Source organism: Pogona vitticeps, chromosome 5 (assembly GCF_051106095.1).
Source record: "Pogona vitticeps strain Pit_001003342236 chromosome 5, PviZW2.1, whole genome shotgun sequence".
NCBI lineage: Eukaryota > Metazoa > Chordata > Lepidosauria > Squamata > Agamidae > Pogona > Pogona vitticeps.
The window spans coordinates 189,830,635-189,844,002 of record NC_135787.1 but is presented as its reverse complement, the minus strand read 5'-3'; the positions used below and the strand labels follow the sequence as shown (position 1 = coordinate 189,844,002).

At 43.3% G+C, this 13,368-nt stretch overlaps 1 protein-coding gene across 1 annotated transcript in view; it reads right to left on the bottom strand.

Moving 5' to 3' along the window:
• Positions 1-2,071: 2,071 nt before the first annotated feature.
• Positions 2,072-13,368, bottom strand: part of ITIH5 (inter-alpha-trypsin inhibitor heavy chain 5) — a 46,223-nt gene continuing 34,926 nt past the window's right edge. Inside the window, exons 10-14 of the mRNA XM_073002512.2 lie at positions 12,134-12,687; positions 9,807-9,860; positions 7,804-7,920; positions 3,707-4,084; positions 2,072-2,798 (exon numbers count right to left, since the gene is read on the bottom strand). Coding sequence (XP_072858613.2) covers positions 2,500-2,798; positions 3,707-4,084; positions 7,804-7,920; positions 9,807-9,860; positions 12,134-12,687 — 1,402 coding nt within the window. The 3' untranslated portion in view covers positions 2,072-2,499. The remainder of the gene's footprint in view (positions 2,799-3,706; positions 4,085-7,803; positions 7,921-9,806; positions 9,861-12,133; positions 12,688-13,368) is intronic.

Genomic DNA, 13,368 nt, shown 5'->3' with positions numbered 1-13,368 from the left:
AATGCTTAAAGCTGTTTCTGGGCGGTTTGCAATTTAATTCTGCATTGCCTCCCTGGCATGTGAACTGGGTACTCAATTTACCGACCTTGGAAGGATGGAAGGTTGAGTCAACCTCAATCTGGCTGCCTGAGCCCGACTGGGGCCGCGAGCAGAGTCTTCACTGCAACACTGCAGTTTAACCACTGCACCACTCGGTTGAAGTTTTTCTGGAAGATGATGAGCCAGAAGTAAGGGGGTGGGATCTTGATGTTGCCCTTTCTCAATTAGCAGTACCTAGGCAAAGGAATTCAGCAAGAATGCTCACCAGCTCACCATTTTCCCCCATTTGGGTCAGCTGCATTGTAATTCTGCTGTATTGTAACTCTGCTCAAATACTTAAAAACCCACTTAGTGTTTGAGCATACAAATGAGCAAATCAGTATCTGTGTTAAGCCTCTTCTTTGACAGTGTATGCCCTCTTTTTTCCGTAACATATCTATGGCTGTCTCAGTCTGAAAGCCAACTTTGGAAAGTTTTTACTGTCCTCTGGATTGGTTTGTTTGTTTGTTTGTCTAAATTTTGTGTGGTGAAAATGGGAGGAAGTCATGACATGAATTCCACCCTTGCATGGGTAGATGTCCTGCAGTAACTAAATCCTGGAGAAGAGTTTCTTTTATACTTTCATTTGGCAGTTGGATCACAAGACATATAAAGGTTCCTTACACCTTTATATGTCTTGTGATCGTGGTGGTGCTGCGGTTTTAAATTGCAGAAGCCTCTGTGCTGCAAGGTCAGAAGACCAGCCATCATAAGATCGAATCCACACGACGGAGTGAGCCCCCCATTGCTTGTCCCAGCTCCCGCCAACCTAGCGGTTTGAAAGCATGCAAAATGCAAGTAGATAAATAGGTACCACCATGGTGGGAAGGTCACGGCGTTCCGTTTCTCGTTGCGCTGGCCATGTGACCACGGAAGATTGTCTTCGGACAAACGCTAGCTCTATGGGTTGGAAATGGAGATGAGCACCGCCCCCTAGAGTCGGACACGACTGGACAAAATTGTCAAGGGGAACCTTTACCTTTACCTATACCGACATGGCTGGGCATCAAGGGAAATATGGTAACATTCTGTTCCTCCCATTTTCCATTGAGGGAGGGAAGGCTTTGCCCTATCACTCAAGACAGAGAGAGTGGGGATTGATGGCTGTGGTACAGATATGATTCAACCAAAGCTGAGAAGACCGTTTGAGGGTTTGACTGGAGAGGGATGCAGACTCAGGCTGATTCAAAGTTTCCAATGGGAGTTCAATTGCAGCTGTTGCTCATACCGAATACTTAAATATCGTGGGCAATTTTGGGGTGGGGGCAAGGCCCCACATTGGACCTGAAAACCACTAAAATTCTCACTGGGTTCATGGGTCAGCTGTCCTTCTCTGTCGTTAACACCACTCACTCTCTTATTTTTTAAAAAAACAATTGGCAAGTGACATAACGCTGAAGTGATATACCAGCCTGCAAAGCTGTCAATGCTTATCTGGCAGAGCACAACATTTGGGAAGCATAATCAACAATAATGAGAAATCAGAGAGGAGAGGAGCTCACGTGTATTCTGAGCTCCACTGAAGATGATATTACTACCAATGACAACCTAGGGCAGTGGTTCTCAACCTTGGGTGTCCAGATGTTCTTGGACTGCAACTTGGCTTAGAAATCTTGGCCAGCTTGTGGTGAAGACTTCTGGGTGTTGTAGTCCAAGAAGATCTGGGGGCCCAAGGTTGGGAATCACCAGCCCTTGGAACCAATACAGGCCATCACACATGCTGGAAATTGGGGTAGGGGAAACAGTGTGGGCAGAATCACTACAAAATCAACAACTTATGAGCCCCTGTTGGCAGAACAGAAAACAGTATACGCCCAGGAAAACAGACCTGGTTTACTCACAATTAGCTGTACATTATGTCGTTGACTGAAAACACATTGAATTTACCCCGTGCCAACTTTGACACAAACCATGGAGTAAACTACCACGTAGTCACACCTCAATCCCATTGGCCTCAAGGAAGAGGCTAACCATTGGCTTCACATTCACCAGCTGAAATCAACAGGATTTATTAAAAGAGCTCTATTTTCACTGGGTTTTGCTTCTTCATTTCTAAACTTGAAACCCTTGCCCAATCCCCACATATACAAATAAGACACAGCACCAAAATCCCACAAGGCGGAAATATGAATCTTTTGAGCCTTGTCATCCACCCACATTCCCTACATTATGGGCAGTGAGAGCCCTCTTCATATGTCTCTGTCTGGCTGTTTTTCTAATCTCTCCCGTCAGACAAAGCTTATTAAGAGTTCCTGGGGGAGAAAGTGTTTTAAATCAACCCGAGGGCCGTCGGCCGTTGTGCGAACAGAGCTGCTTTCCAAAAGAAGTTGGAGGAACTTGGTTCCTTTGGCCTAAGAAAGTGCTCAAGAGTCTTCTTGGATGGTCTTGTCCATGTTGAAAAGCAGTTGGGATTGTCTTTCCTCAGAGTCTGTCCTCCATTGAACAGCTAGTCCCTGTGTCGAAAGGGTGTGAGGCCAGGTAATCCTTGTAGTGTCCATCTATCAGCTTCTCTGCGTTGTTCCTGGCAAACCAGCAGTCCACTTCCTGCTCCCCGTTGTAGATCTTCCTTTGCTTCCACACCACAGGGATGGAACGCCCTTTCAGCTTTAAGGTTGCCCCAGGGTTTAAGTTCATGCCCTTGGTTTGGTCCCCACTGGCGGCATGATGAGTTGGTTCCGGGGACTCCTGGATCAGCTGGACGTCTTGGTGCAAGAACTGACCTATATAGAAGAGATAGAAAACCAGGGAGTGTTGCCAGGAGATAAACGTAGCCACACAATGTTTACTTCTCAGATCTTATTCAGCTGTCACCACAGGGATCCTCCTTTTCAATTTTTACTTATTAACGGGTCTTGTATCATCGTTCGGTTGGTGGTGGGTAGATTTTTTTTTATTTAGCTGCGAACCGCTCAGGCTGGTGGATGTCCACTCGGTGGGCGGTATGAAAATGGAACAAATGAACAAACGAACCCCTCGTGATCAGCGTTGAGATGGGAATTGGTGAGTGGCCTCCATTTTTGAAGGAGGAATGGAAGGTTTAGCAAGAAGGTAGATGAGATGTTTCCTCAGCATGGGGCCTTCTGAAGGCTTTGGACTACAATGCCCACCAGACACAGCCAGCATGGCTTATTACTGTGGATTATGGGTTGGTAGTCTGGAAGCTTTAGAGAGCACCATGTTGGGTGAAGTAGATGCAGCAAGAGCACCCAAACATCAAAAAATTAAGTGCCTGGTTACTATTAATTATTATTGACTGTTTGTCTCCAGCTTAGTCGCAAGACAGTGAAACATGCCGTATTTTCCCGTATATAAGATTATACTTTTGTCTAAAATCTTTAGACTAAAAATTGAGGGTCATCTTATACACGGATGTAAGCTGAGGAGAGAACAAAAACAAGTGGAGGGAAAAGCAGGGATCAAAGCGATCCTGCAGCACTTTGATCCCTTTCCCCCTACACTTGCTAAGCCCCACTTAAGATTTCTTAATTTTGGATTAGAAAAGTGGGGGGGGATTATACATGGAGGCATCTTATACATGGAAAAATACGGTAATCAGCTGAAACATGACAAGTCTTATCTTCTAAGGCTGCTTCATACATGTTGAGAAACCCACCCGCCTTCTCCTTACCTATCAGCCCGTGAGAGTTTGCAGAAAGGCCTTGGCTGTTAGAGATGTAGAACCCCAGATGGTCCTTCTGGTAAGGGGCAGGGTTCTTATAGTGGTGGATCAGAATCACAAACCCGATGGTGCCCCGTAGGACCACGGTGACATTGGAGAGGGCAAAGATAGAGACCTCGAGGTTCTTGCTTGCCACTGTGGCACTGCGGCCACAAGGCAGGACAAGCCTCTTCCCGTCATCCAAGATGACCTTCGTGGGCGTGACCTCCAGGTAGGACCTCTCCGGTTGGTTATTGAGGATGGTGATGCTGCGGAAGTAGGTCCTCTGTTTCTTGTGTCCGTGGCGGGGGGCTGGAGCGCCTATGAGTTGGCCGTTCACAGTCACACCTAAAGACACAAGGAAAGGAGAGTAAAACAAAAAGATTTGGTGTCTCTCATGAGAAATATGTTGAGAGATACACTCTTAATAAGGTTGTATAAAGTCTGGTGTATGCAGTGGATAAATCTCAGCTAGTTGAGGGAACATCTACCTGCTCAGTTGTTAAGATCCGTTGGGGGGGGACTCCTCTGTGTCCCGCCACTCAAATTGATACTTTAATATGGAGCTCCCTTTTACTTAGTCTGGTCTGTGCGTGTGTGTGTGTGTGCGTGTGTGTGTGTGTGTGTGTGTGTGTGTGTGTGTGTCAAAACAGAGGTTATAGTGAATCTTGTTGTTAGAAATAAAGCTCTCTTCAAAAGTAACATTCATTTGTGAAACCGTAGCATCAAATGTCTCAGCTCAAGAAAGTCCAGATTAGCATGGATTTTTTTTTTTTTGCTAATTGGTCACTGGAAAATAAACACATTATTTTCTGTTTTGCTTCTGTTTTTAATATTGTTCTTATTATGAGTTTTATTGTAAATTTTTTAAACATTCTTAATATTGTAATAATTTATTAATTGGATTTTAAATTTGTTTCTTTTAAATACTACAAGTGGCCTTGGATCGATCCTTCAGGAGAAAGGCAGCATATAAATATTTTAAATAAAGAAATAAAGTATACACTCTGTTTGCAAGTTAATGGTGCAAATACAGCTGCCAAGAAGGCCGGCAGTCTTTTGAAGAAACATTTCATCACCTTCTGATTCTGCAGCTAGCGTGTCTACTTCGGCCCTGCGTTTTCTCTGCCACTCTTGTCCTCTCAGAATGGTTTCTGTGACAGCTCACATGTTTTGAAGACATCATGTCTAGCGCCTTGGGAGGGAAAAGGTTCCCTATATACGTAATACCTTGGATACTTCTGGAATAAGAAGTCCTATCTTGACCAGCAAAAACAACTTGGTGGGCCTGCTTCATATTTTCCCCCTCAATGAGAGTTTTTTTTGGGGGGTGGTGGTGTGAGGGTCAAAAGCTGGAGGAAGCTATGAGAAAACATGAGAGGGTTACAAGGGAAAGATGACTTAATGATTAAGAGGACGGAAAAAACTTGGAAAAACCTTCACTCAACCATGAAATCCTCAGTTCAACCCATTTTACATGCTTTGTAAAATGAGATCAGAGTTGAGGAGGAGTTCCTTAGAGATAAGACAGGATATAAATACAATGAATGAACGAAGGAACAAAGGAACGAACGAACGAACGAACGAACGAACGAATGAATGCTGTGACTGAGGCAGGGTATCGTGCAAGAAAAATCTTCTTGTTCAGAATTTAGCTGTGACAAAAGATATACTCCTGGCATTTCCAGGTTGCTTGAGTCTACCCTTGTTCTTGTTGTGCCACTTGTCATTATTTTTCTTTTTAATCGAGCCTCACATACGTTATCTTCCAAACCAAACACTGCCTGCCGATCACAGTGAGTTGGAATTGAGGCCGGTCTGTTGGCAAGGAGCCTGCCGCCTCCTGGAAATCAATGTCTAAACCAGAATGAATGCTATACCCCTCAGCGATACTATCTTTAAGGAGATAAAGCATGAGGTGGGGGTGTTGCTGGATAATTCTGCCTGGATAATTCTTTCATAAAACAGACAAGACCCATTTTAAAAAAAATGCAAAGTAAGACATTTGTGTATTATGCGTATATAATGAACCCTTTGCTCAGTCGCAGCCAAGTAGCTCCTTAATGCCTAGCTCAAAATTTAACACCCCAAAAAGGTATTTTGGGGGACTTCCGTTCTCATCAGCTGCAGCCAATTTTGGGGAAATGATAGAAATTGTAGACTCACAATATTTTGAGGGCCACACATTCCCTAATCCTGGGCAGATCTTGGAAAGCTGTTTTTAACTTATGATTTGCAATTAAGATTCCAAGCTTCCCCCTCTTGTTGCTGTTAGTCACACTATTTGGAAAGAAACTCTTTCACATTTTCCCCCCAAAAGTAACAAATATAGTTCCTTTCCATGCGACAAGTTCCTGGCATGTAGTAGAAAACAATCTTTCCTCCAGTCTGTGTCACCCTCACCCTGAAACCTACCACAGATCCAAAGACAGCAGTGGAACTGTGAAATTTTCCTCCAGCCCTACTAAATAAGGCCATAATCCCCCAAAATTATAAAAGTAACCCAGGAGTTAGCTATAGACTATAGCAAAATAAGAGGAGTTATCCCCTGAAAAAAGAGGAAGCCATAAGATCCTAAGATAATTGAATTTTTGCATACAGACTGTTCCAGGTTCAATCTCCAGAATCTGTAGGCAGATCAAGTATGTAATCCCAGCTAAAACCTCAGAAAGCTGCTTCCTGTCCATGTTTACAATTAGAGATGGACGCGAACTGCCGAATGCTTCTCGGCAGTTCTCAGCCCTCCCTCCTCCAGGGGATGCCCACTTCAAGGCAGCGCCATTGCTTCCTTGCCCTGCCTCCTCTGTGCACTGCCTCTAAGTGGGCACCTGCCAGAGGAGGCAGGGCTGGGAACCACAAAACACCTGTTTGTCTGAGAAACGAACCAACACGAACCACTGGTTTGTTGGTTCGTGCCCATCTCTATTTACAACACTGAGGTAAAAGGACCAAGGATCTGATTTAGTATAAAGCAACTTCCGACGTTGCTATGGTATGTTATAAGCACAAAGTAGCCCTAATTGTTGGGGAAAATAATTCCAAGCAATTTGTTATCTGTCCCTATTTACTTCCACATTGTGCTCTTGGATTATGGAGAAGGTAGAACTGGAAAACTGGAAGAAGCGGTAATGTATAGCTCTCACTTTAAAACATTTAAAATGTATAAAACTTAACTATTGCACTGCCTTAATTTTTTCTTTCCATGTTTTTCTTTTCCCACTCACAGTCAGGTTTGGGGCTTTGCTGCTTCCTAAGTAATCCTCTTAAAAAGCACAGCTGCTTAAAAATTCCTGGAGAGATCAGCAAATCGAGAGACCCTGTCCCCTAAAGATAGGAGCATTTTAACTCAAGAAGTCCCATGGTTTGATTAGATTTTATTCTGGAGAGAAGACTTATAGCATCAAATACTAGGGACAAAAATGTATGTTAAGAGTTGTATGAATGGAACTCCTTCAAATCTGCATATTCAAAAAGCAATTAGTGGAGGGAGGATCCTGCCACGGTGAGAGAGAAGGATGTGACCATATCTCTCTCTGCACCAAGGTCCTGATTAAAATCAGGTGCCTTTCCCCATTGTGTGACCTGCTGTTAAACTAAGGGTAGACATTGTGGCCATGTATTTTTTTCCCTACATGGCTCCACAGTCCTCCAAACACAAAAATCGTAGCCATGTATTTTCTCTTCCATGGCTCCACAGTTAAAGGCAACATCTGCTAGAACTTGGAATATTTCTTTATTCATTTTCTCTCTCTTTAGTATTCTTTCCTTTATTTCTGTCCTACCTTGTACCCCCTGTCCTCCCCCCAAAAGGACCTAATGCATCTTGGTCTGTTATTTTTGAAAGTGCCAAATCCAGATTCCATGTTATGGTGTTGCATTTACTGGGGCATTTTCAAAGGGCACTTTAAGGCATTGCTGATGCACATTGGAGCAAATCACTTGTGCGAGAAGTGAGTAATGCAATAAATCCCTTTTAAAATGTAACACTCCAAGCTCTGTTTTTAAAATCCAGTTCTATTGATCCAGCAACCAAACCGCACGGCAATAGCACTGCTCTCTCATCGTACCAGAGTTTTCGTGATCTGAAACCAATCTGAGGATATCTCCTGGTTCCCCATCGATGTTGAAACAGACAGTTAGCTGGCTCAAAGGGAAATCAACAACAAAATGAGGGTCACCATCAGCTGAAAGGACAATTGGAAAAAGAAAGGCAATATTATTGATTGGTTGATTGATTGGTTGATTGATTGATTGATTGATTCTTTCATTCATTCATTCCCTGCTTTTCTCCTTAAAAAGGACCCAAGGCAGCTTGCATCACTAAAAACACAATATTAAAAGCAAAAAACAATAAATTATTCAAATATTAAAGAAGAATTAATAGTACCATATGAAAAATGTTACGTTACGAGCATTAAGAAAAACAGATTTAGAAGCAACACAATATAAACTGTCTCATTTATTGTCGCCTTGGGTCTCCAGATGTTGATGGGCTACAACCCCCAGAAGCCTTCACCACCACCTCTGCTGGCCAGGATTTCTGGGAGTTGAAGTCCAAGAACATCTGGAGGCCCAAGGTTGGGGGACCACTGGCCTAGATGGTCAGTCACCAAGGAAAAGCCTGCCTGGAGCGAAAGCTTTAATGATGCCAGAGCTCAGTACATTGAATATTAAGCGAACACAACACCCCCCAAATTAGCTGATAGGCTCCTTTTCCCACTTGCCCTGAGGAACAGGACATGGAAATAAATTCTTTTTTAAAAACTGTAGTATAGTAACTAAGTAAAGACTAGTACAGTAACTAGATTTTGAGGCCTTAGAACTGTTGATATATATAAAAGTAACTGACTGGATTTGGGACAGCCAGTTAGGGCTTACAAATGTAATAGTGTTTAGATGAGAGAGTTACTTATTTACTGGAAAAAATATGTCTGTTAGTAAGTCAAGCAGATGTATGACAAATATCAAATGTCCAACCACTATGAGTTATGTTATATTTTACATATATTTCTAAGCAGTAAATGTTATTTAATGTTTTAACAAAGACGAAGGTGATTATTTACTATCGGTTGCTGGCACAAACACACATATAAGGGAGAACATCAAATTTTACTCTACACAGTGATTTTTTAAATCAAGTGGCTGTGTGCAGACTTTGGAAGTTGGAAGTCATATATTATTTATTACAGCCAAAAGCCAACAAGCACTCATCACTTTATTATTTTTTGAATGTTACTTTGCAAGTTCTTTAGGATCATAAATTGTAGGATTAAAACAGAGATGCAATGAAATTGGTGCCACCTGAGATGGAAATCTCAGAAATTTAAAAAGAGTTTTCTCTTTTCTGATCCTGGTTTGCAAAGCGAGCATAAACTGTAGCTTGCAAAGTTCCAAAAGAATGGGAAACAATGGTTTGTCAGAGTCAACTAAAGAAGGGAACCAAAGCAAATCAGCATCTGGCATTCATCTGAGGAACCTCTCTGTGACGTTCTCTCTGAGATACCTTTGCCATTTTGCTGTTGTCATAACATGGAAATTCAAGTTGTGTTCTTAGTTTCAAAACCAGTTGCTAAGTCCTTAGCTTCCCGTTCAGAAAGAATGTTCCCAGCTAGCACTGGGACAGGAAAAAGAAACTTTGGAGGAGCTAGGCCTAGCTAAGCCACAAAGTACAGTGGTGCCTTGCTAAACAATGTTAATCTGTTCTGTCAAAATCGCTGTCTTGCGAAAACATCATTGAGCAACGCATGGTTCCCCATTGGAATGCACTGAAATCCATTCAATGTGTTCCAATGGGGAAATCGTCGTGTAGTGAAAATCATCCATAGGAAACCATCGTCTTGCGAGTTCGGGTCCCCCTTGGAATGCATTGACAGCTACTCAATGCATTCCAATGGGGAAAAATCATCGTCTAGCAAAAATCGCCCATAGGGAACCACAGCGATCGCAAAAACGGATCGTCTAGAATCAGGAATTATGAGATTTGTAGTCCAAGAAATAAAAAAAAAATCCCATCCTTAACCAACAACATATGGGAACTTCTGCTTTACTACTTGTGGGTAATGAAACTCACCAGATGTTTTGGTCACATTCATCCTTTGCTTCTTTGGTCTTTCAAGAATTGAACCTAATGTTGGAAAGAATGAAAAGAGGAAAAAAAATACTTTATAATGGTTAAATATTATAATTGCTATTAGTCTGATTTATAGCCTTTCCTTTGTCATGGATGTTCGGGGCAGCTGACGGTTTAATTAAAAACATAATTAAAACCACTCGTTTCAAATACAGTGGTGCCTCGCTTTATGATCGCTTTGTTTAACGACAAAACCGCATTACGACAAACTTTTTGCGATCGCTTTACGATGTTTCCTATGGGGGAATTTTGCTTTGCGATGATTGGTTCTCTGCTTCGGGAACTGATTCTTCGCAAAACGATGATTTTCGGACAGATGATTGGTGGTTTCAAAATGGCCACCGGGTAAACAAAATGGCCTCCCGCTGTTTTCTGGGACAGATTCCTCACTGCACAGGCAGCAAAAATGGCCACCCTATGGAGGATCTTTGCTGGACGGTGAGTTTCCAGCCCACTGGAACGCATTAAATGGGTTTTAATGCGTTTCTATGGGCTTTTAAATTTCGCTTTACGACATTTTCATTCTACAGCGATTTCGCTGGAATGAATTAACGTCGTAATGCGAGGCACCACTGTATTTAACATCCCGAATCTTATATCACAAATTGCAGATATCTAAAATGAAAGATGAAAATATCAGCGAAAAACACAATAAAAGCAATGCAAACTAGGAATGAACACTCTCTTTATCCCTTGAAAGTCGGTAGAAATCAATATGGTTTTAACCAGTATCTGAAAAATGAAGTAGTATAGATGATTGATGGAAGTGAATTCTGTCAATGGGATGCCAACACTGAGAAAACCCTCATACCTGTGATGCTGCTGTGGGCCCCAATGGTCTGGGGCTCCACCCCCAGAACCATCTCAATGTTGTGTCTTTCCAAAGGAACTGTCCAAGCTTCATTTAAATGAATTACATGTGGTTCATTGCCATGTGCTATTGGAAACGACCCATTTTTAACCTCTCCCATTTGCAATGTTGACACTCCCTCAAAGTTCCAGCATGGAAACTTAGGCTGTGAAAAAATGTGTAGCTACCACCACAAAATGGAAGCTCCATTTTTGGGAGCACTGTATCTACAAATGCCAGTTGCTCGGGAGCCGTGCTGGGAAAGGCCATTGAACTTCATGCATTGCTTGTGGGCATCTTCTGACGGTTTATGGGTGGAATCTAAGATGTAAGGTTGTGATTTCCATATTGGATGTGTTAGTATGAGTTAACAAAGGGAAACAGCAACAAAATGTGGCAGGGTATGTTTGAGGTCTGTTAAGGATGTTTCTTCCAGGACATTTAATTCATTCACCTACAGTTTTTCCAGGAGGCAATGGAAGACAGGAGGGTCTGGCATGCTCTGGTCCATGGGGTCACAAAGAGTTGGACACGACTTAACAACTAAACAACAACAACAACAGTTTTCTACTCTTTTTCCTCCAGGAGCTAGCCTGCATTCCAAAGTTGTGACCCCCGATGTTCTTGGACTACAACTCCTAAAATTTCTGTCCAGCACAGCTGGTGGTGAAGGCTTCTGGGAGTTGTAGTCCAAGAACATCTGGGGACCCAAGGTTGGGAACCACTGTTCTATAGCTACTTGTACCATCCTCATTTTTCACATCATAAGGAATCTCTAGTGGAAATCCTCTACCCACCATCTCTTTTTGCAACAACTAGATCCTTCTTGCTTAAAAAAAATAGCTGGAAAAGAAAGGAGAATATTTGCTCCTGGAAACTTCCAGGACTGATGATCCTCCTTAAAAACATGATGCACTGCCTCCTTGTATCCTGTTTTAACCAAATCCCCTGCAGAGCGGTTTTTTTAAAAAAAAAAAAAGAGGGAAAAAAAACAGAATTGAATTCCCTGCAGCTTCTAATTTGGATTTTTTTTTGGGAGGGGCCCACTGCAGCTTTTGAAGGGTCTGAAAATTAGCCCCTAGACTCCAGAAAGGGCCTGTCTCTATCTTCACAGAATTGTGAAGTTGGAAGGGGCCTCTAAGGCCATCCAGTCCAACCCCCTGCTTGATGCAGGAAAATAAATCAAAGGATATCTGCCAGGGGGTTGTCTTAAGTATCTCTTGAATGCCTCTAGTGCTTGGAGGCATTCTTCCATCTTGTGGATAGACGGGCACACTTTGGGCTACCGAAGCAATGGCCTACTTCGGAAGAACAGAAGTGGAAGAAATGATGACCCACAGGCTACATATTGCCGGACAGAAGATCAGCTTACACCCCCAGCTGTTTCCAGTTGTTCAGGATGGTGTGCGATCCTTACCTGCAGGTGCCCAGTGACCTTGTAACCCCTGTACGATCTCCCCAACTCCACCCACCGATGGGCCGATGTAGACCTCCTTGGGGAGCTCTGCCTGAAGGGCAAGCTCCTTCATCTTCAGGGTGGTGAAGGGGGTGACAAAGTGGTACATGAGGGCCAAATTCTTTGCTTTCTCCCTCAGAGATTCTTTCTCTTCCCCATCGTCGCTCTTCAGCCAGGAAGTCAACAGCTCCTTGATGGTGAGGTAGCTCCACGTCCTCTCCACATAGTTCTGGCCCTCGGTGGGGTCTTCAACGCTGGAAGCTCTTCCAAGATGGTTCTTGGTGGTGAGGTCAATGGCCACGTCCGTTTTGAGGAGGACATACTTGTTGCTGTTGCTGGCCGTCACTTCTACGTGTAAGCGGTCGGTGGTCTGGTTGAAGAGTTTCCCGGCGATGACAATTTCAGATCCGTTGAAATAGTTGGGAAAGAGATTCCGGGTGACTTTGTCCACACTCTCTGGAGGGTAGTCCACCCGGATGTCGGACAGAAGAGGTGTGCTGATCTCGTCGTAGAACCTGTGGATGAACTTTTTGGTTAGTCACTTGTTTCCATTTCTAAGGTCCGGGCGCAGTACTACAAATATACAAGCAAAGTGTAGGAGACGCAAACGAGCACTGCATAGCAGACAACTTCAGGGAACACCTCCAACTCAAAAGCTAACAAGGTTCTGCCCTATCTTCGTTGTATCAGCATGGGTTCGGAGACCCATATTTCTCAAAATGACATTTACTCCCGAGCCACCCAAGACAGTCCACACATTATTAATAATAATCACACAAGAACAAGTTAATTCTGACTTAGGGTGACCAGAGTTTTCTAGATAGAGAATACTCAGAAGAGGTTTCCCTTCTTCAGGGGGGGGGGGGCCTGGGACTGTGCAGCTTGCTCAAGGCCACACAGGCTGGCTGTGCATGTAAGACATACGGCGGGGAATCGAATACCCAGCCTCTGGCTCTGGAGCCAGATACCTGAACCACTAAACTATACAGCTGGCTGGAAAAGGTAAGAGACGTGTGTTTCTCCTAGCATGAGCTGGCCTTATTCTGCATGTTGGAAATGAGTTTGCTGTTGTTTGTCAATGGGTTATCGAGAGTTAAACAGGATGCAGGAGAGGTAAGCAGAATGCCAGTCTGATGGCTGTAGCATGGAGTTTTGAAAGAAGTGACTGCCTCAAGGGAAAACAGAAAATTTACATT